The sequence below is a fragment of the Perca flavescens genome, chromosome 6 (genome assembly GCF_004354835.1).
Source record: "Perca flavescens isolate YP-PL-M2 chromosome 6, PFLA_1.0, whole genome shotgun sequence".
In the NCBI taxonomy this organism is placed as follows: Eukaryota; Metazoa; Chordata; class Actinopteri; order Perciformes; family Percidae; genus Perca; species Perca flavescens.
Window position 1 is genome coordinate 29,789,944 of NC_041336.1, and position 22,663 is coordinate 29,812,606.

At 44.3% G+C, this 22,663-nt stretch overlaps 1 protein-coding gene across 1 annotated transcript in view; it reads left to right on the forward strand.

Moving 5' to 3' along the window:
* Positions 1–2,471: 2,471 nt before the first annotated feature.
* LOC114557221 (nuclear factor of activated T-cells, cytoplasmic 1) overlaps positions 2,472–22,663 on the forward strand; it is a 72,341-nt gene continuing 52,149 nt past the window's right edge. Inside the window, exons 1-4 of the mRNA XM_028580593.1 lie at positions 2,472–2,888; positions 6,113–7,205; positions 9,525–9,684; positions 19,298–19,500. Of these exons, the coding sequence (XP_028436394.1) occupies positions 2,768–2,888; positions 6,113–7,205; positions 9,525–9,684; positions 19,298–19,500 (1,577 nt within the window). The 5' untranslated portion in view covers positions 2,472–2,767. The remainder of the gene's footprint in view (positions 2,889–6,112; positions 7,206–9,524; positions 9,685–19,297; positions 19,501–22,663) is intronic.

The following is a 22,663-nucleotide window of genomic DNA, read 5'->3' on the forward strand; positions in this document are numbered from 1 at the left end:
CTTTTTAATGAAGTATAGACTGCTTAAGGACCTGATGGCGTAAACGTCTGTCGCTGCTGATGGTCTGAAGTGCTCGGACTTTTGTTGACAGACACTAATGGTACTTTCCTCAGTAGCACAGAATCCATCAAGATAAGCCTTCTGACGGCCGTCGGACCGCGCCACACCACAGGGTTTTAAAGTTGTTCAACAACTACAGGGTAAGCCCATCCCAGTGACAGTGTCAATCAGTTGTGCAGTTTTTTTTTTTTTTCCTACCACTGGTTCGTATCATAATTCATCTCCTAAAGTATGTGATGCCCCGTTTTCATCTTTGAGCTCACACACGTGCACGTCAGCCAAGCCGCAGCTGACGCCAGAGAGCTACTGTAGGCAAAGAAAACACAGCGTACTATTACTTTCCCCCCGTGCAGTCAGCTTACGCTTGCCCCACAGCCTGCCTGCCTGCCTGCCCCCAAAGCGCAGTCTGCTTCTGATTATGTGTGATCATCCCCGAGCTTGCCAGCTCCATTTCAGACTCACAGGAGTCATTTTTCTCTTCAAATCTGGCCGCCGTTCAAAAGGAATTACATTGTAGCTTGTCTAAGCCATTGTTAATTGCACTCATGGCAGCTACCAGCACTCAGCGATCCTCCTGCTCTACTTGTTATATGGAGGTTTTTTTTTACTTGTCATTATCATTTCCAAACTATTTGTAGCCCACATAATGGAGACTCTATTTTCAGTGCTTTGCACTTGCCAAAAAGATATCCATTCAACGGTACCCCCTCATCAGACCCTGTTAATTTTAAAAGCCCCATCAAATATGATGATGACACATTATCATTACAAATTAAAACTCCATTATTCTGCCAAGTGCTTCTGTTCCTATTAGGAAATCCCCGCCGCCAAGGATATAAGTGTGATTTGAATTCTTAGCAATGTATATTTGACTGTATTAATATGCAATGTGTGCACGCTAGTTAAATTCTATAACACGTGTCGGCCATATCTAACAACACGTCCGTGTGTTTTCACCTTTCTGTATAAGTTTCTAGTATTCACCCCAAACTATTGCAAACAAAGTCATATAATGGGAACTATTACTTTGATAAATCGTGATAGGAGTGCAATTAAGGAATTAAGCTGAAAAGTAAACCCTAATTATTTCCCTTAACATAGGCGAAGCAGAAGGCTTTGTGCCCGCAGAGTTACGGGGGGACTGACTTGATACAAAGTAGTGGAAAGCAGAGCTGGGGAACACGGTGTGTTTGTGCTCTCAGTGGTTCACGATAGTTATTCTGGGCGAATCTGTGAAAACCGTATTTCCCTCAAACACGATGAAAACGCATTTGGAAATGAAACTTGATAGCAGTTCTGTTTTGATTTGAATCATGGGGATACGCTGAATGTTTGAATGATGTTCGTGCTGATATAATAACACCATTGCGAAACATTAACGAGGAAGGACATTATAGTCATATCAGTAGAAAGGACTGCAATATGATACTTTGTTTTTGGTGGAGGAGACCCCTACACCCCACCCCCCTCCCCTTCCTCTGTACGGAAGTCACAGGTCAGGGTCAGCTACGGAAAAACATTGGGGAAAATGATATTTGTGGCATGGATCCTAATAACATACAGTAGCTGGCTGCCACTGAGCTATGGTACATTTATATATCAACCCTGACAATAATGCTGGAATTATTCCTCAGGCTTACTGATACTCCAGAGGGACTACCTTATTGTGACTTTTAACCCTGTAATGTCATTCATAAAACTGAAATTCTCTGTCAATATTTAAGCCATCGTGGAAGGAAAAAAAATGACAATTTAACATCTAAAATTCCTTGACAACTGGTCAAACTCCAGGGCACAATCGAAAGCTCCAGAACAGCAACTAAATGGACCTCGTGCTGAGATCGTTTGTTGAATATTTTTACTATAAAAAGGTCCAGCTATAAATACATTGGCAAATATTTAAATTAACTCAAGTTGGAAATATAATAAATAAACTGTTTAATTGGAAACTTAAGGACATTTAGCATCTATTGTGACTTACATGTATACATTGTTTTAGAATTTAAATGTCATTTAAATTAAAGACTGAATATATGTAGGCTACTACAGTTTTAAGGGAGTATTATCTTGACAAAATGATGTGATGTAGTGATGTAAAAACAATGTGAAATTGTGACTGTAGAATAAACTTTGGGGCAGGGTCTCTCTCTGTTTTTCTCTCTGTCGCTCTCTCTCACAGACCACACACACACACACACACACACACACACACACACACACACCTCCCACCTCCACCGATGGGATCCCAGGGTAGTAGACATCATCAGGCGGTCCAGGAGGTTGCAGGAGCCGGTCGCGTCATCCTTGGATGGGCGGCGCACTGACGGGAGGACGGAGGGTGTTTTCCAGCTTTAAAAGCACCGGAGCCGGCCCCTCTGACAAACCGCGCTGCGTCATCGACCTGGGGAGACTCTTGAAAACCTTCATTGGGCTAAGGAGAGAGAACAAACTCACCTCCACAGCGGTGCCCGTAGCACCCCTACCTGCGCTGCTCCCCACACATCCTACCCGGTTTCTCCCCCGGCCGTTCGGTGCGCACAGTCCGCCGCGCCGGGCTTCCGAGCTGCACGCTCCCTTCGCTTTAACTTCGCTGCTAATTATGGTTTTATTTGATGGTGTGTGAAGTGATCTAGCTCTTGCCACAGTGTCATTGGCGTTGCTCCTTAACAGTCTCACAGCCAGAGAAAGTTGCGCACCCGCTTGTTGAATGCAGGATACCTTCTGCCTGAGCGGCACTTCCAAGTTCAGCTTTGGAACAGCAGCCGGTAAGGAGCGGGGACTCCAGTTTCTCACCTCTCTCGCCGCCGATATGAAGTCTGCAGAAGAAGGTAAAGACATATTGCTTTCATTTGGATGGCGTGTTTCATCCAGCGATCAAAAATGGATTTGCTGGCGTAGCTGTAGGCTGCTCCTTTGATTTTAAGCTGTGTTCACACCCGGCGCTGCGGCTATGATGCAAATTGATAGGGATCTTGTGCACTACTGTAAAAGTCTAGTCAAAGCATTTGGTGAGGCCATAGTACAGTGAAAAAGAGCTGTCAGTGTTGGTCAAGTGGAATTTATTTTTAATTTATTAATTTCAGTAGGTCTGTGTTTTTTTTTTAAATAGCCTACGAAGAAATAAAACCTGATAAGGAGTACTGTTATTTGTTTATTTTGATGAATTATTACTAGTTATTACAAGTTCAAACTGTTAATTTTGGATGTGACAGTGTGACAGTTGTTTTCTAAAGATGTCACCATAAATAAATGGTAGGACTAGGCACCTTTTTGCATGATCTTTGCTCTGCGCGAGGATCAAATTAGCACTCACTCAACTATGAGTGCCATGCACCCATTTTACATCCACGCCATTGGGTGTCTCCAGCAGCTGTCTCTGCAGGTGCTTCTCAACATGTTCAACATGTCGATGAGGGTTACACCGTGGCTGTCACCGGCACTCCTCTCGATAAGAGGTTCAAATACTTTGATATTTGTAAAAGCCTATTCAAAAATCAGGGAGATTGTCTATTCTCCAAATGCACAACGAGGTCAGAGGTCAACTATACAACAGCAACATCAGGGGTTGGTTAAGATTCTGTTTTTCTGGAGGATGATTCAGCCCTACCGTTAGAAGGAAAGTCGTGTTTGTTTTTAAGCTCTTTGATTCTGTATTTGTGCTAGCAAAATTTGATTTGGTCCAACAGAAGTCATTGATAGTTTGTCTTGTCATAATTCACAGAGTCTTCCAGTGATTTAATTTTGTCTTTGAGGTTTCAGACGGACGGGTGCGGGCTGTATTATTATTCATTTCAGTCCCTCAGTCCAAAGCCATATAATTGGTAACAGACGTGTGTGTGTGTGTGTGTGTGTGCATGTGCGTGCATGAGAGAGAGAGAGAGAGAGAGAGATAGAGAGTTGTGATCTGTGCGTTTAGAAATCCCGGGTACAGCAAGCTTGAGACGTGCCTAACCACATACAGCTTCAGCAATATGCCAAGGCCTGCTTTATTATCACAAATAAAGGTATACATAAACTCAGACGCACAGCAGATGCAAGCACGAGACACACACACACACACTTTACTGGTGTTTTGCCATAGCCCATAGTCAACCATGTGTGATAAGTGGCCCCTGGGTTCTTAGTTCCAGAGGCTGCAGATGAGTTCTGTGTGCGACCACCTATCTCTCCCTGAGGTCCTGTCAGTCTGAGCCCCAGCCTAGACCACAATCCCTGTGCACAAACCCCTCCATTCTTTAGTCACGCTGGTTTGGTTGTGGGGACAGAGTGTTTTGATCGTGATAGCATAATTGAGAAAAATTGCGGAGGACAGAAAGAGCACGTTATAATCTGCGTGATAGTCAGTGTTTTTCGAATGAACTGCTTACACCACATTTCGAACGCATTGCAAACAATTGCAGATGCTTTGACTTGAGTGCAAGAGTGAGTCATTTTCTTTTTCTTTCATTTGCTTTCGCCCCACAAATTATGATCTGGTATAATTTTATTAGTTCAGCAGATGTGACGCGTGTGACCCGGAAAAAGCCAAGTTTCAAGATCACGAGGCGCACAAGAGTGAAAGTCCCAGTGTGTGTTTGAGTGGGTGGTAGAAGAAGTCAAGTATGTTGCGGCCTTTAGCGCACAGATCGCGTGTATACATTCAAAAGGGAAGAAGAATACCAGCTGCGAATCTGAGCAAAGTCAGTCAGGCTTGAAGTAAGGAGTTGTGTCACACCGGGTGGAGTGGGCAGGAGATTATCATCTGTTCAGCACTAGAAGAGACTAAACCAGAGGAGAAACACATCAGAGGAGACTGAGCTGAAGGCACATGCTAGTTTTTATGTTGAAACTTAGTGCGACTAGGGCGGAGATGAGTTCCCAGCATGAAGAGCAAGAGTTTGATTTCAGCTATCTGTTTGAGTACAGCCAAGGTGTCCAGAATGAGCCAGAGAGAGGTGGGTACAGTGCAGGGTGTCTTTTCTTTATTGTATGTCCTGTACATTGCACAGTGTACTCCTGTGTACTGGGATCAAAAAGACTTCAGAAGTCAGTGTGTTTCTGTGTAGGACTGTAAACGGCTCTGCATTTAGAGATGACTAGTTTTATTTGAATTTTATAACGTTCTGAAGTCTTGGTTTTGTGAATATGTGTCAAAAGTAATGAAAGGTGTGACTGAACTTGTGGTAAACTGAACTTGTCGGATGCGTATCTCATAATCACCTCTGAAAATAGACTCGTATAAGCTAATTTTAGACTGCCTACCCACATATTATGTGGTGTGTGACAGATTAATCATTTCATGTGATGCACAGCATTGTGGTTAGCAAATATAGCGTGCTGCTTTGAGGGGAATGCCCTTCACCGAGTTTCAGACCGAATGGTATTCATTCTTCGACCACTTTTAGCCTCGCTGACATTATCAATAAAAAGGCTGGCATGAGGTTTACAACTTATGACACAGCCGCTTACAAGGCTAACTGAAGTGGCATACCTGCGGGGCTGCATGTGCTTCCACTGACTGAGTTTGTATGTCATTGCACTTGTCTGCCCGTGATTTCGCTTGCTGGTGCCTGCCCTTTGTTTGTGTGTGCACCGTGGCGCATCTGTGTGTAACGCTGCAGCAAACTCCCTTTGACTTAATCACAAGCTCAGAGCGATGCGAGAGTGCTGTCAGTTTTCCACAGGGGAGGGCCTAATTCACTCAGTGAGTGATGCAATCAATCAAATAAAGCATCCATCAGCGCTGCTGGAGGAATTTGTGTGGAGTACATATGACGGCAGGGAGTGCCAAGTAGGGCCTTAGATGAACTGATCAAACAAACAGCAACTTGCGACTACACAGCAACCACATACAGTAACTGCTTTGAGATGATTGCTAAGCTTCTTCAGATGTTTATAAAGAAGGGAGGCAGTCATTCGCTGCGGGACATATTGGTATGATTTGTGTAGGGGTATTGTTCTAAAATGTAATCAGAGTTCATTACTGCCATAATGTCATGGTTCTGAGCATTTGCAGTGGCATGTTGTCACATGCTCTACTTCCATGTGCTGACAGTATGCTTCTTTTTTTCAGATGCATACAGCTACACACCAAATGTCAGCCTGTCCCTTCCACTGGGCATGGGCAACCCCTGTCTGGCCAATCACTACCACACCTTACAGTCCAGCCCAGTCATCTCTGTTTCCTCCTGCCACCAAACAGGCTACAGCCTCCAAAATGATAACCATGCAGTATCAGGCTATTACCTGCCCCACGGCCTGAGACCCAATGGGGCCCCAGCTCTGGAAAGCCCCCGTATTGAGATCACTGCCTACAGCCAGTACCCCGAGGATGAGGTCGAAGAGAGCAGCAGTGAGGACCACATCATCAAGCGAGGCGTAAACTCCATTGTGACGCTGACGCTGCCCAATGCAGACGGCTACCGTGACCCCAGTTGCCTCAGCCCTGCGAGTAGCATTTCCTCACGCAGCTGTAACTCAGAGGCTTCTTCTTACGAGTCCGGCTTCTACAACTACGAAAACTCCCCACAGAACTCCCCCTGGCAGTCTCCCTGCGTTTCTCCCAAAGGCTCATCTTCGCTAATGTCTTGCCCACATGCCAGCGGCCCTGTAGCTTCCCCGCACCATTCACCCTCCACCTCTCCTCAGATAGGAGCCGTGGCCGAGGAAGGCTGGCCAACACAACTTTGTGGCTCCAGGCCTAACTCCCCTTCCTGCAGCGGAGGCGGTGGAGTCAACGGCGGAAGCATAGGGAAGAGAAAGTACAGCTTCAATGGCACCACCTACCGTCAGACATCCGGCTCACCCAAGCAGTTGCCCGTCCCATCCCCACATGGCTCCCCCAGGGTCAGCATCACAGATGAGAACTGGCTCGACAACACCAACCAGTACACCAACTCTGCCATCGTGGCCGCCATCAATGCTCTGACCACAGATGGAGTGGTAGACATGGGGGAGGGAATCCCAATCAAGACGCGGAAGACCATGCTGGACCACTCCATGAGCCTGAAGGTAGAGCCTGCTGGCGAAGTGCTGGGTATTGATGGGGAGCTCTGCCATGAGGACTACCCCTCCCGCCTGGCCCTCAAGAAGGAGAACTACTGTGGAGGGTTCCTGGATGTGCCCCAGCATCCGTACTCCTGGTCTAAACCCAAGCCTTACCTCAGGTAGGTGGAGCTGCTTCAGCAACTCAGCAAACAGTGTTAAACCAACCCAGTAGTACTTATTTGGACAGACACATTCTGTCTGAGGAATACTTTAATATTTTTCAGACAGTGCAAAGGAAACAGTCCATTAATGCCACTACTTTGCCCCGTTGTTGTCTTTTCATTTCCGTTTAGTGTTAATTTATTGCAAGGACAAGATTTCTAAGGCTGCAACTATCGATTAATCTGTCGATTGTTTTCTCGATTCATCGATTAGTTGTTTGGTCTTTAAAATGTCAGAAAATGGTGACTAGATGAGTGAAGAAACTAGAAAATATTCCCATTTAAGAAGCTGGAATCAGATAATAAACAAATGACTCAAACCAATGAATCGATTATCAAAATAGTTTAAGCGATTAATTTAATAGTTGACAACTAACCAATTAATCGATTAATCTGTGCAGCTCTAACTATTTCAGTTTTACTTTTTTTTATCTTTAAAGGCCTTATCAAAAGAAAGAAATCCAAAAGTTGAATGCTCTTCACTTCCAAAGGTAGTTCTCTTTGAAGATCAAAACTATTTCATAAATCATATTTCACAGGGTGGAGTTGCCCAGCATGTGTGTGGCATTGTTGCTAGAGCAACCCTCAAACAAATGCGTATAGGCACAATCACACAAATACACACATGCCCTCAACTACATCATTGATTTTGACTTTTGAGCAAAACAAGCTTTTTCATTTCAATTGTGTCTCTTTTTCCCAAGCCAATAACACATTCGCCTGTTGGAAATCAAGTGTTTTTATTAAGATAGCGGGCAACAGGAAGTATTGCTGACAGGCCTGACTGAAGGGGAAGCAGCCTGTGGGTTAATCAGCCGGCTCGCTGCTGTGGACTGTCGCGCCATCAGCCCATCTCTTTCTGTTCAGCTAACCTGATGTCATGCACTGACTGGGCAGATAAAGCCCCGTGGGGGGAAATCAGTTCGTTTTGGGTCAACAAACAGCCCGCAAGTTCCACAAAGATGCCAGAGATTGTTTTCAGCTGAGCCACCCTTCGGGTCAGGGCTTTGCCTTTACCAGGCATCCGGCATATCGAAATATTGTCTTGCAAATGTTTGTTTTGGTTTAGATATCTCCACGGTGTTCACATGGGAAGCTCTGACTCTCCATCTCGAGAACAATGATGTTAAAAGAGGCCAGCTGTAGCTCTGAGAAAGAGATATCATGCTCCAAGGCAGGGTGTGCTGCTGACCTTATTCCATGGTATAACACTATTATCTTTAATACTTGTGCGGCTGTGCTTTAGATCAGTGGTTCCCAACCTGGGGTCCGGGCACCCCCAGGGGGGGCGGCAAAGATCACAGGGGGGGCGCGAGTCTTTATCTGGTTTGAGGTTGAGGTAAAAAAAAAAAATTTGAACATGTTAAACAAATTATGATAATACACTAGAATATATAATGTATACAAAAGTCTGTATAAAAACTATATATTCTGTTGTATCCTCGTTTTTCCTGCTGCCACGGCATCACTATTTTATGAATGAAACATGGCTGAGAAACGTCACAGTGCTGATAACTGCTCTGTATCAAAAAAGAAAGTAAGGCTCTATTTCCAGAGTTACCTCAACTTCGGTTTTGGGGGAGGGGGGGGGGCTCGGCTTTTCTTTGGCATGAGTAGGGGGGGCGCCAAGGAAAAAAGGTTGGGAACCACTGCTTTAGATAATAATTGCATCAAAGGACGATTGCCAGTTTGTGTGAGATTTGTTTTTGTGCCCTAGAAATGTCTGTCCTCCCACTGTCACTCACTTAACTCCCTGTGTCTGTTTCCACCTGTCACACCATAATACAAAACACACTGCTGTGTAATCAGGGCACATTCGTCTCTCATTTATTTTTCATAAAAAGGGCCACTAATTATTACCCAGGCCAGAGGAATTACACACGTCAACGAATGACTTCAATTGATTAGATTACAGAGCATGATGAAATGGAGAAGGATCAAACTAGTTGGATTACAACAAAGTGTCCTAATTTGAGGCTAATTTAAAAGCAAGTTTAGAACTTTTCGATTCCAGTAACCATGGAAAAAAGGCAACCACGATGTTAGTACATTGGCAAATCGAATGTGACAATGCTTTTAAGAATAGAATGGAATCAAATCAAATACAGAAAGAAACATAAACGTATATTATTCTAAGTAGAGAATATGAGATGCAGATTGTTTTTTAGCACAGAAAGTGCAAATCTTGCATGGACTAGATACAAGTTAATTTACTACGAAACAGACTTTGTGTGTATTGTTATTTTATCCTAATAAAAATGTGCCGTGTAATTGCAGCCCATCTATGCCAGCTCTTGACTGGCAGCTTCCGTCCTGCTCCGGCCCGTACAACCTACAGATCGAGGTGCAGCCAAAGTCCCACCACAGGGCCCACTATGAGACCGAAGGCAGCCGCGGGGCGGTGAAGGCGCTGTGTGGTAGCCACCCTGTAGTACAGGTATGTCGCCAGCACTGTGTTAGCCAGCAAATGTTTTTCAGATTCACTGTGCACACTTGTGTTTATCAGAGAGCAGGTTAACTTTGTGTGTTTAATTATTTGCTGTCATTACAGCATAAGTGCAAGCAGATACGAACAAGCAGAGAAGTGCATGCTGACTGATAAAGACACGTTATTCCTGTCCAACAACGAGCTAGTGACATGGAAGCTTGGCTGTTGTTGACTGTATGACAGCACTTAGTCTCCGAGCAAAGTCAGAGCAGCCATGACATGTTTTTCATTAGTCTAGACTCTGACATTATCTTGCTGTTACTTTTTTTAATTTTTCTTTGGCAGAGAAAACTTGGGTACACTTTACTTGAAGGTATCTACATAGGAGTGACCTGATACTGTCATGAACGTGTCATAAACATTAGAAACAAGTCACAAAAGTTTATGACGCAACGCTTCTGTCAGAGTGTCATTCGGTTTTTGTCATGACAAGTTAGGGTTAGGGTTAGGGTTTATGTGTCATGACAGTGTCATGTGTTCATGACAGTGTCATGTCACTCTTATGTAGATACCTCCAAGTAAAGTGTTGCCGAAATCTTGAAATCCACCAACGCATTTGAGCAGCACGTCTTTATCTATTAAAGTTTGCATTAGACTATTAGAAACGTTTGGAAAAAGAAACCACTAGTCAAATATAACTTTACAGAATATTCAATGTGTCATTCAATTATCATTGCAAACATGTCAAACCATTTGACAACAGCAGACCTCAAAAGCCCTTAAGCCATTCCTGTAACTTTTGCATACGCACTTCACCATCTCTGTGTGTCCGTATGTGCTTGTACGCTGTATTATTAATGCTCCCTGAAGCCGGGAGTCAATCTACTGCTGCAAAAAGGTCGCCCTGACCAGCAGCAGTGCATGCTGACTCAATTAGTATAGAGCAGGACCATCGCCTCTCACTATTGTGCTTGGCGCAACACTTAAAGAGCACACGTCAGCCTCGCTGGCAGCGCAGCACAGAGCTCCTTTCTCTTCTACACTGTCATCACACTGCGCTGACATCTTGGTTTACTCAAGGCGGAGGTCTAGCGGTGTGTTTGCGTGTCCTTAGGGTTGAGCGTCAATTTGCCTTTAACCCTTTGAACTCTGCAATAGAAATAGTCCGCCAGTGCCTACCTTGGTATTTTTGCTTATTGTGATGTCATCTCTCGTAGGAAATGCGCTAAAATCCTTAAAATCAGTACAACCTAAGCTAAAAGGTATGTAGGTCAGTAAACCATAAGACATATTAAAAGTATTTAAATTTTGTCATCAATAAAAAGAAATACAAAAATCTGTGTTTTCATCAAATATTACTCAACAAACGCAAAAGTTTTGATCCAAAAGATTTCTAAATGTAGAAACGTGGACAAAATCCTTCTTAACACTCCAGAAGTTATCATCATCACGAGTGTAGAACGTAATGGCGTAAAGACAAAGGCCGTAGCTTTCGGCTGCAGTAAGAAAGAATGCTCTAGCTGTTTTTATTTGAGATCGATTTAGACAGGACCATGGAAATCTCTTGGGCCGCCAGCCGGAGGTCACTTCTCTAAGGGTTAATGTCAAAATGAAAATGTATTTAACCCTAATAATGTATGTTCATTGATTAGGATTCTGTTACTGGATTTAAAGATTTCAGGTAGCATTATGTTCTATTACAGTGGTTCCCAACCTGGGGTCCGGGCACCCCATCTGGTTTGAGGTTGAGGTAAAAAAAATAATATTGCACATGTTAAACAAATTTTGATAATACACTATATAATGTATACAAAAGTCTGTATGAAAACTATATATTTTGTTGTATCTTCGTCTTTACTGCCGCCACGGCATCACTATTTTATGAATGAAACGTGGCGGAGAAACGTAACAGTGCTGATAACTCCACTGTATCAAAAAAGAAAGTAAGGCTCGCGAGGGTTTTGGGGGGGGGGGGGGTTCAGTTTTTCTTAGACATGAGTAGGGGGGGCGCCAAGGAAAAAAGGTTGGGAAGCACTGTTCTATTATATATCATGCATGCGGCCAAAGAAAACACTTTTTTTTCTCCAGAATGAGTACAGTTTCAGGTTGGTGGTCCATCCCTCTCACACACGTAGCAATAGACGTCGTTAGCACCCCAGCTGTTTTGTAAATAGATGTCAGCACACCCTGGTCTGCTCCACGTCAAACACACTTGACAGCTGTTGGCCAACGTGGTGTTATAAACACAGGCCTGTCAGCCTCCAGGTTCTCTCTTTAAATACAGGTAATCATTCCCCTTCATTACAAACCTTTGTATATCAACATGCGGGTGGATCAACGTTTAACCCTCGCACCTCCCCCCCGTGAGGCTGACCAGATTCGGGCCGGCCACGCACAGCTGTGGCAGGTGAGGCTGGTTGTGATTTCGGTTACGCCACTTTCTGACTCTCTTTCGAGGGCCAGAGTAAAAAGGCCTGAGTAAGCGTCCTGCGTCTCTCTGCATACACAGTGTTGTCCAGCTTTAGATGGATGACTCAAGTTGTTTATTTCCTGCTACGAAGGCACCGGTTTATTTGCCAACTTTGCGAGGTTGGTTATTAGTAAGTAGAAGTCATGGAGAAAATATGATGACAGCTGCTTTATCATCACCCCCCGTCTTGCATACCTCACAATTTACTCTTACTTTTGAGTGAGGAGTGATTTATGCGTATGATATTGCATGTGCAGTCAATTGGAATTTCATACCGGTGGAAACCACTGGAAGCATGGCAGTTGGTGGAGAGACAAATCTGTGAGGCAATCATGTGTACATGCTCAAGGGTACAGTGTAGAAAAAGAGCATGTAGTGTATCTTCGGGGATGTTTTTGCACAGTTTGGGAGTACAAATCATAGATCAGACTGCCTCGCTCTCAGTCTTTTGTTGTGGTCTTGGGTTAAACTGTGTTGTCTTGGAGGATAGAGCATGCTGTGGTCCCCAGTGCCCTTTTGATAATGAGTGGAAGTCGCTGGATGGGTGAGGCGCAGTCAAGGAGAATGAGCGTATAATGACACAGGGACATGTGTGTAGGAAGCAGCTAAAGGAAGTGTGTGTGTGTGTGTGTGTGTGTGTGTGCGCTTAAGATTGGAGCGAGTAGAGAGAGAGAAAGAGAGGGAAGGAGCAGAGGGAGGCACCAGGCAGCTGGGGCTTGGCTACCCCTGGGCCCTGGAGATGTTCTGTATCCTGTTGATTAGGGCCTGGGTGGTACTGAGGTTGGATGAGCCTAGCAGTGGCGGGGGCGGGGGCGGGGTGGTGGTGGATAGGAGTCCCAGCACCCATCGGACACCACCTCCCCTTTCCATGCACCGGTGGCTCTCTGCCTCCCTGGGGGGGCCGTGAGGATGTCATTCCTTGTGAACCGTTCATCCTTCAACCATCTCCCAAAACCCACGCCGGCAGGCCTCCCTCGGTCATCCACAGCTCTTTCGTTGTTTTTAGCTCATGGACGATCAGACTCGCACGCTCTGAGCGATAGTGACATGTGTGTTGGAAAGCAACAACGGGTGAAAAAAACACGAAGGGACACACAGTTTCTGCAGCTCCCAGTTCCCCCGGAGAGACGGTAACCGACAGACAATCAAAGCAAGACGCTCAACTGCACAATTACAGTTGTTGTCTTGTTCTTCAGTAACGAGCAGAGGTGTTTTCTTGACAAGAGTTAAGCGTCTGTAAGGTCTGACATCATCCTGGGCTGCAGCAGATAAACCACACCACATTCGGTGCACCCATTGTGGGATGGGTGGGTGGGTGGGTGGGGAGAATGGAGTGTCTGTCCTCCAGCCACACACTGATGAAAACCTCTAGATTATAGGTTACCTCGACTCATTACCCCTCTACTGCTCGCACCGGCTCTCTGCGCTTCCTGTTCCAAATCTCCAAGTCATTTATTCTGGACTCGCGCTCTGTCCTTCCCTCCACTCCTCCGCATCCGCAGCGTTTTACCCTCCTCTCTCCCGCGGCTGCTTTTCCACTTTATTTACTGCAGCAGACCACAACGCCATTAAGGGGATCTAGGGGTACTCTATCGGCTCCTCTCACACTGTTCCAGTCTCTCCCCTCTCTCACCACAGCTAAGCCAAACGTCTACAGGGGTGATTTTTGAAGCCGTGCTCAGAAAAAAACAAAAAACAGCCTGGGTCTACCTTCACTCAGAATATCACCGTGACATTGATTGATGGCTTTTTCCAGGAGAGAAATGCGGGGAAAAAGGTGGAATCGCGCCAAATCATTTTCATTGAGAATATATTGACCAAGGCATGACCTGGCTCTGATCTAAAATGTGGGTTCGGTTGAAGATGCAGCAAAGGCTTTCAGGTTCAACCTCAGTCAGGAAACACACAGACATCCGCGAGGCCCCTTAGTAACAGCAGACAGCAACACCTGTGGAGTATTAAACCTATCGCGCAGTGCAGTCCTGCATATGGCTAGTTGGAATAGGATAATGACTGGCCTATAGGGCTTTCCCCCCTCACGCATACACACACTCAAGCTCTCATTAAGTCTAAAGCAGCAACAGACATGGTGTAATTTCAGCAGGATGTGGCCATCATCCCTATTAACGTGTGCGTGACTTAATACCCATCTCCCTTCCTCTGCAAATGTATGTAACGCACATCAAATTTGCAGTATGTTTCCGCCACGACAACATGAAAGACCTTGGCAAACGTGCTCGGTTCTTCGCATGTGCGGTTTCACCTTGGCATCCGGTTTTCGCTGGCTGCGTAATGTCTCAAAAAAACAACTGATGTACAGCATCCTATTACTGTAGCTGCTAATTGCTCATTAAATCTACTGCCGCCTCTTATTTGATATTCAAAAGGCTTTGTGTACCCTGTAATGCCGTTAGAGCTTAGTCAGGGCTGTTATTCGTTGCCCAAAGGGGTATTTATGCCACTCTTAAATTGTGGTCCTCCATCTGCGGGGCTTCCCTTACACTTGTATTGGGCTACCACTAATTACCGGTTAATAGCAAGTGGAAAAAAGAAATGGAACGATATGTGCATCGTTTTTCACTGGTTTGAGGTGATAACCAGACAGCCCTCAGATTTATGAGGTAAGACACTGGTGGGTAGTTGTGCTATTGGGGGGCACAGCAGTCATCCGTGCATCATCTTACTCATATTCTTTGTAGGTTTGGATGATATTTCTCATGGCAGGCTATGCTGGTTCTTTTTATATGGAATTTGGACCCTCACTGGTCTAGACATGGGCTAGAGCTTGAAACTATGCCCTAAATGACATAACACTAAAGGGCTCAGTTCAACAAAAAAAACTTTGAAGGATATAGCTGTTTGGTTGCTTATAAAAAGGAGCAGCTTTCGGAGCGATTGAAATGCAGCACATTAAAGGATTGCATATGTTGCCTTATGCTTTCAATATGAGGCACTGGAGACATTACAAGGGCAGGAGGGTGATGGAGTAAAGTCTGGAAGGAGAGACAACTTGGATGAGTGTACATTTAATTGGATACAGCAAAGGCTGGCTGTGTGACTGTCAGAAATTGACAGAGAACGGGGAGCGTGATAATGGGAAAAAGCCTGAATCTGCTGTTGCATTTCTCCTCTTCCCCCTCTCCTATGCTGCTTCCAGTCGTCTTCTGCTTCTCCTCTCCCCAATTCTCCGCGCCACGTGGACCTCTACGAGTCATGACATTTCTCCAGGCAGTGATGAAATCACCGCGCAGGGATAGAAAGCAGCCCGCTGCAGGCCTGTGGAGTGTATTCACACTCAATTTCTAGCCAGGCCAGACACATCTAATTTACCAGCAAGTCGTTATTAAACATTGCACATTCAGAACTATTGAGGCCAGGTGCCGGCAGAATTGAGAATGTCACTTTTACTGAAGAAATTGGTGGATAAAATGTGCTGTGAAAAAAACATTAATGTGTTAATCAGTTAAAAACACGCCCTCTCTCATTATTTTATCACAACTGATTTTCAGTGAGTGATGCAAAGAAAACTAAGAGAGAAAAAAAACAACTTTTGGGTCCATCATCTCAATACAGATGATGGATTTGTAACGGCCCATAGGAATTGGGAGATGGATGGTGGAAAGTGCATGGGATGCAACCTTCTCTCCCTTTTTAGCTCGACACCCCTCCACATCATCCCAACTGACCCAGACAATACAGCTGCATACAATTACACAATTAATGCATCAGCTGCCATATCCACAATGTTTAACTTGAGCCTCAGCTATCAGAAATGGCTCGTGCAGCAGCGGCTTGCGGTGGGAGGTGTAAATGGATCTAGCTGACACAGTGGCAGACGTTGGCACCCCGAAACAGCTGCAAATCAAGCCTCGATTCAAACTCGGTTTAGATTATCTCAAAATAAATATACGGTACGGTGTGCCAGATAGGCTGCAGTTACAGCTAGAAAAGCTCATCTGGTCAAAATTAGCGGCGCTCTGGTCCAACCTCACAGGCTGCATTAGACACAAATACAAAGCAGAGGTCACAGGTGCGTGTCAAGCCTCTGTCGTCGGCCCGCACTTAGCGTTACGACACTATCTCGACTTTTTCCCGCCGTCTTTATTCCCCCTTTGAGAATAAAATGAAGAAGTACGTTTTGCGCTCTGCTCGTGGTGCGCGTTTGAGTGAGCATCCCTGGAGTTTAGCAGAAGCAAAGGGGGGGGGTCTTAGGGAGAGGGTCAGAGGAGCACATATGGTAAAGGAATCGGGGGAGGTCGCCCAGGGGGGACTAGACCGCCTTGCTTTGCTGCTGGGAAGACCAGCGTCACCAAGCGGACTACCTGACCTCATTAATCACTTCCTCTCCTCCATGAGGTCGCTACGGCTTTGAGTGCGGACGCCACCGTCATCGTGCGCTACCGCAAAGACGAGCGAAGGGTTAAAGACCCCCTCCTTCCCCCCGCCTCTCTTGTGGGCCTCCTTACAGCCACGTGGCGGCTGAGGTAATGGTTGAAGGTCACCGAGAAAACCAAAGAAGTCTACTGATGCGAAAGTGACAGGCGACACGGCTTTGGAGCTGCATTTTATTAAATCATAGAGGAACGTCATGCAATTTAACGCTCCGGTGTTTCAGATTTGTACCTCATGCTCCACCATAGCGCTCTCACGAGTCAATACACAAGTAACTGGTAGCATGTGTGGCTATGGATAATTACCTCTGGTGACACCATAAGTAAAATATAACAAGCAGAGCGGGGTCTGCCGGTGAGATCACCGCGTAGATGAAGTGGTCCCTTGGGATGCCAAGACTTCAAGAAGCTCCTGACCTCGGCCTAACTCACTGATGACTAGCATGTGTGACTAGCTCACAGGTCAAGACAGCTGCTAGAGACACTATGCGGAGCCGAGGAGAAAAATAGGACGGTCGGAACTTGAGATGAATGACAGCCTTAGCTTTACCGCTCCCTTTGCACTTCCTCGATATCTGAATCAAAGCAAAGCCAGATAACCACTGCTGCTGTGATTATTGAGACATGTGGATATATGCTCTACTCCAGTGGCTAGTCATATCCTATATTTATTCAGCATAATTAAGACTTAAAAGTTTTTCTACTGGGAAGGAAAAGAACACATCCTCCGCCTTGTCCCAAATCCAAAAGATCTGTCATCAAGTACAGATAAAAGGCATTTCATCTTCAAGTTTATTATGAGGCCAGACAATGTTTAATACAGTATCCAGACAAATTTGTTCTCGAACCAAAGACATTAGGTGTCCATGACACTGCAGCACTAATTTCCACAGACTACTAATGACGTACTGTCGCTCTCCAGTCGTCCTATCTACCTCTTCCTCACACCCCCATCCCTGACTGCCCTCACAAAGGTGATTATAAACCCATTAATCAGATTATGTCATAGGTTACATGTGGGCTGCATTTCGTTATATGACTCAATGTCTTAGATAAACAACAGGGGTCTTTTATTCCATCCGACGATACCACTGTTTTCACTCGAGTGGAGCTCAAAGAAAATTGGCCTGAAGCGATGCGCTCGTGGGTGCTGGGGTAATTGACCAATTTGTGGGATTTTTTTAGATGGCCGTGGCTTCGTGAGCCCTTGTGTACAGTAAGTGATCCCGCACAGTAAATGTCACATGTGGTCAAGTAGCCACCTGGGTGGATCCACGGAGGTCCACACGATGAGAGGAGTCCTCTCGTTTTGAACCAGATGGATCCTGCAGTGGTCTGAAATTTGGAGAGATTTCTAAAGTCCACACCAACATCTGCCCAAATGACCACTTTGCACTGCATAGAGCAAGCATATCCTGGGAGGCCCCAGTTTCACCAGAAAGCCACATTTGGTTGGCAAATTATTCTGGTCAGAAATCACTCACAAAGTATCAGTTTTCCTTCACCACACTTTGGAATGTGCAAGCCTCTTTGTTCATATTTTTGAGTCATTACACACTTGGTTAAATCATTAAATAATGTTTTTTTAGACACTGTCAGAAAATGATCCGGGGATGTAAATTGGCAGTTACACTTTACTGTATATTTGAAGTGCCGTTGACCCCAAAAGTCAATAGTACTTTTGAAAGCATAGCTATGGAGCTTTTCTTCTCTTTTTTTTTTTTAAGATTTGATCTTTTTATTACTTAAGCAGTAGCAGCTAATGGAGGCCTTCAAGAGGAAGTGGTAGTTGTTTGAAGTGGTGGTTGTGATACAGGAGTCTCTTTCATCACAGTGGGACACAGTCTGTGAGCTTTAATGGAAATCATAATGCATGTTCATAACTGCCCGAAGGTAAAGGGTCTGGATCCCGTCTGCATGCCAAGCTCTGCAAAGTGTTTTGGTGTTAATATATTTCGGTGTAAAGTTTGCTGAATTTGCAAGCGCTGTGCCTATATAGGAACATTTATTTTCACTTTAAATTGTATGTTGATTTTTGTCATAGAAAGACAGAAAAAATCAGAAATGTGTTTGTTGAACACAAGTGCATGCCATGATTCTAACTCCATTTTTATTTACACACATGATTTTAAAGTATGGTTTGTCAATGTCTGAATTTTCTTTCCACCCTTTAGATGCAACTCATATTATACAGGGGAATTTCTATTCCTAATCATTTGTTTCATAATGTCTAAACTTTATAGACTGTGAGCATCTTATCTAGAGGCTGACCTTAGATGATTGCCCTGTTTTCTTATTTTGTGTCAGTAAGGCCACTTTCAATTGAGTCACTTTCGACTGCTTGCCTGTTGGCAATTTTTTTTTTTAACAGCAGCAGTGAGATTGTAATGAATAGTGAAGTGATGGGAAGCTGGCCTCTCCATTAGCCTCTATGTCTCTGTACTGAGGAGCTCCCTACCCCAGACAGACTCAGAGACATCCAAAAAAACTTTTTTTTCAGTCTCCCCTAAAGGAATGTAGAATTAGCTCAATGAAGGAACAGCAAGGACCACTGAAAATGGTCTCCAACCCAACCAAAAAACAAACAAAGGGGCGTATTTCCGCAGCCCCTCTACCATGTCAGAGCTATCATTAAAGGCCCCTTTAACTGTCATTAGCCGATGTGCATTTAATTTCTATTTCCCAAATGAGGGGTTGCCTGAGATGGTGGTCTTAAAACCTGATGTTGCCTCTCACCTGGGTCCCTTTGTTCTCCCGCCAGCTTTATGGCTACATGGAAAGCGAGCCGCTCACCCTGCAGCTGTTCATAGGGACCGCAGACGACCGCCTCCTGCGACCACATGCCTTCTACCAGGTTCACCGCATCACTGGCAAAACCGTCTCCACCGCCAGCCATGAAGTCATGCAATCCAACACCAAAGTTCTGGAGATCCCTCTGCTGCCTGAAAACAACATGAGGGCCATGTGAGTGCTCTTAGACCTTCACAAGTCGCCTATCAATCTTTTCCTTTTCACATTTGTTACTGTTAACCCCTATTTTAAAATAAACCCACAAAAACATACACTCTTCTGTCTCTCTCAGCACCTTGCTTTAGTTCTACAAACAGAATGCCTGATGATAGGTGATATACAGCACACACTTCTAAATAGACCTCCAAAACTGAGATCTGTGCTTTCACTCCAAGAGATGCATGAGTCGACAAGTGACGAGTTCATGGGTGACTCATTTCGGACCAATGTGTATAGGCTGTAGGCTTGCAGTTGTAAAATAAATGTCAGACCAGGAGCCCGCATGGAAGTCCATTGGAGAACGTTTTGCCATGTCATGAAATGCTAACAGTTCCATGGTTGTCGTGTATGGCTTGGCCAAAATTTACTAGCAAGTTGAATGTATTGGACTGACACAACACCTCAAAATCACGATCCAGAGTGTGGGATGCTCACAATGACTCATAGCCCTGTAGCCTGCAATGTGCAATGGAAAACTTGAAGAACTCATGAAGAACTACTACAATAGAAGAAGAAGAAAGCAATAGAAAAACAATGTTGATTAATGACCATTAAAATGTATATAGCCTAGAGGAATAGAAATTGACAACTCTAAATAATTCATATAATTTAATAATAAATATAAGCCTTTTTCATAGCAGACATTTTGACTCGTTATAGTAGGAAAAACACAGGTGTTCCTAATAACGGTAACAATGGTGCCGTTCAATTAATTATCATCGCATTTTTCCTACTGTGACACGTCAAACTGTCTTCTGTGAAAAAGGCTTTTCTTCTAAATGAACAAGCTGCTTTACAGGAATTAGCTCTTGGGCTTCATTCACATAGCTACACTTCAGCTAACAAACAGCAGCTTTGTTAGCCATCTCTGAAGCAATTGAAGGTTGTGTTCACACACAATTTGCCATTACCTGCTCAAATTTGCCACCGTGGATGTTAGCTAACGTTAGTGTTTACCGCAAGATGACCTAGCCAACAAGCTAGTTTCTCTGGCATTTAGGGCGGCTGTCTGCTCTTTTTGAGTTCCGGTGGTCTGTGAACTCAATCAGAAATTACCGGCATTTTTTTTAATTCGTGAAAGGGAATGTGTGGTTAGAATTGCATAAAATTCTCTCCTAAATATAGGCTCACCATGGTTTACCTTTAAAAAACATTAGCATCAATTTGCTAGGCCTCTCTCAGCCTTCCCCCGGACTTGCAGTAATCCAAAGGGCTGTGCTCTGCAGCATGTCCAGGCTGTAAGCTCCTGTCCTGGGGCTCCATTCAGACTAGGCTGCAGTGAATTGTTTTGGACTGGGGCCCAGAACTCTGGGTTATGGATTAAACTGCTGTATCTAAACATAGGTTACATAAGACCGTTACCTCTTTCTGCACCTCAAGTTTATCCATCTCCGTTTGAAATTTTAAAAACCGTAGGCCTACATGTTTTTGTAAGAAAGAATCCGTAATGATTTAATACATCTCTGTTTTATTTGAATGTTTGTTTAAATGCAGGGGATTCTGAAGATATTTTTATAGGACATGAGAGTTTCCTGACTGGACAGTGGCCTTCTTTGGTTGGGCATGGATGGTTTTAACATTCACTGCCTTGCAATATAATTTCCAACAATACCACAACATCCCTTATATTGTATCGTATTTAGGGGCGCCCCTCACCCATTTGACTTAATATGTCCCCGAGGATGAATACAATATTGAAAAAAAATATTCAAGAGGAAGTTTCTGTTCCTCTTTGTCATAAGCACAAGCTAAAGGATGAGGAGTAAAAGTTCTCTCTTTCTCCCCTCAACTATCTGAAAGGTCAAAGAAAAGCCTTCAACCGTCTCTTTCCACTAAGCTGTTTAACAGTCGTCTTGATAGCACAGCATCCATCCCTCGGTTGTCGTGCCAACAATCATTTGATCGCTGTGTGGGATGCTGCAATCAAACTTTCAGAAAGTTTCAATCTGTCTTGATTTCCTCTACTAGGAAAATTCATCTCATTCACATAGAGTACCTTCATTTAAAGTTGCATATTCCCTTCTGCAAAACACACTGATTAATTATGAAGAACTTGTAACCAATCAGTTAGGTGGTGCTTAGAATAAGTTGTTGACTGTTGACTACAGTTACTATGAAACAGTTGTTTTGTAGCTCACATATTGACCATGTCTTCTTGCTGGCAGAGAAGACTACTCTCTAAACATTTCCTTGCTGGAGATTCAACTTGTACTTGTTTTAAAACTATATCCACCACACAACACTTATATCATACAAGGCTGATAAGAAGAGGGTATAGCATTGCCTATCATGTGTTCTTATTTATTCAGATTGTCCAAACCAAAGTCAAGGGGAGAAATGAATTGCTATAAAACCTGATATTTACCCTGTTCCAGGAAATGTGCCAACAAAGCTACCATGTAAAATAATCTAAATGCCAAACCATATCCCATTCGCTCACTTTTTTACCAGCCACACTAGTTTCATTTAAATTCATAAAAGGCCATGTCTGAAAATGAAGGCCTTTTTTCCACGATGAAAAGGAAAAGAAAATTCACCCCTTTACCTCCCAAATTGTGAAATGAGCGTCTAATGCTGCACGTGGCAATGATTAAAATAGGTTTTACCCCTAAACATATGAAGTGTAAGGCTTCAGTGGCGTGAAGGCGCTGGAGAGGCTTGGTGCACTCAGATAGCAATAAAGTGACCTTGTGTATACTGACTGCAGATGATGCGTCCTTGTTTGATGGTGGTAAGCCATGGTGTGCTCCGTCCAGAGGATTCCTCCAGCGAACTGCTAATTCTTGGACGATTGAACCCTTTAAAACTGTGATGTGAAGTCATTAATGTCCAACTCTCTATCTTTGATGACATGCTGGATTAATAATGACACGGTCACGCTCCAGTGGACTTCCAGTGCCTGATCTGTAACACCAGCAGGGACTTCGCTGTTGGTCGTATAATGTGCTGCTACTCTGCTCAGTGTCTCTTTTAAAAAAACGAGAGTCGAGGAATCAAATCTGCTCCCATTTTAGCCTTTCTCCATACAGTACCTTCTGTAGAAATGATTCTGCAGGGAATATTCTGTGTGAGTGTACGTTGTGCAGCAGAGAAAGCAGCTATTGATGCTTTTAGAGAC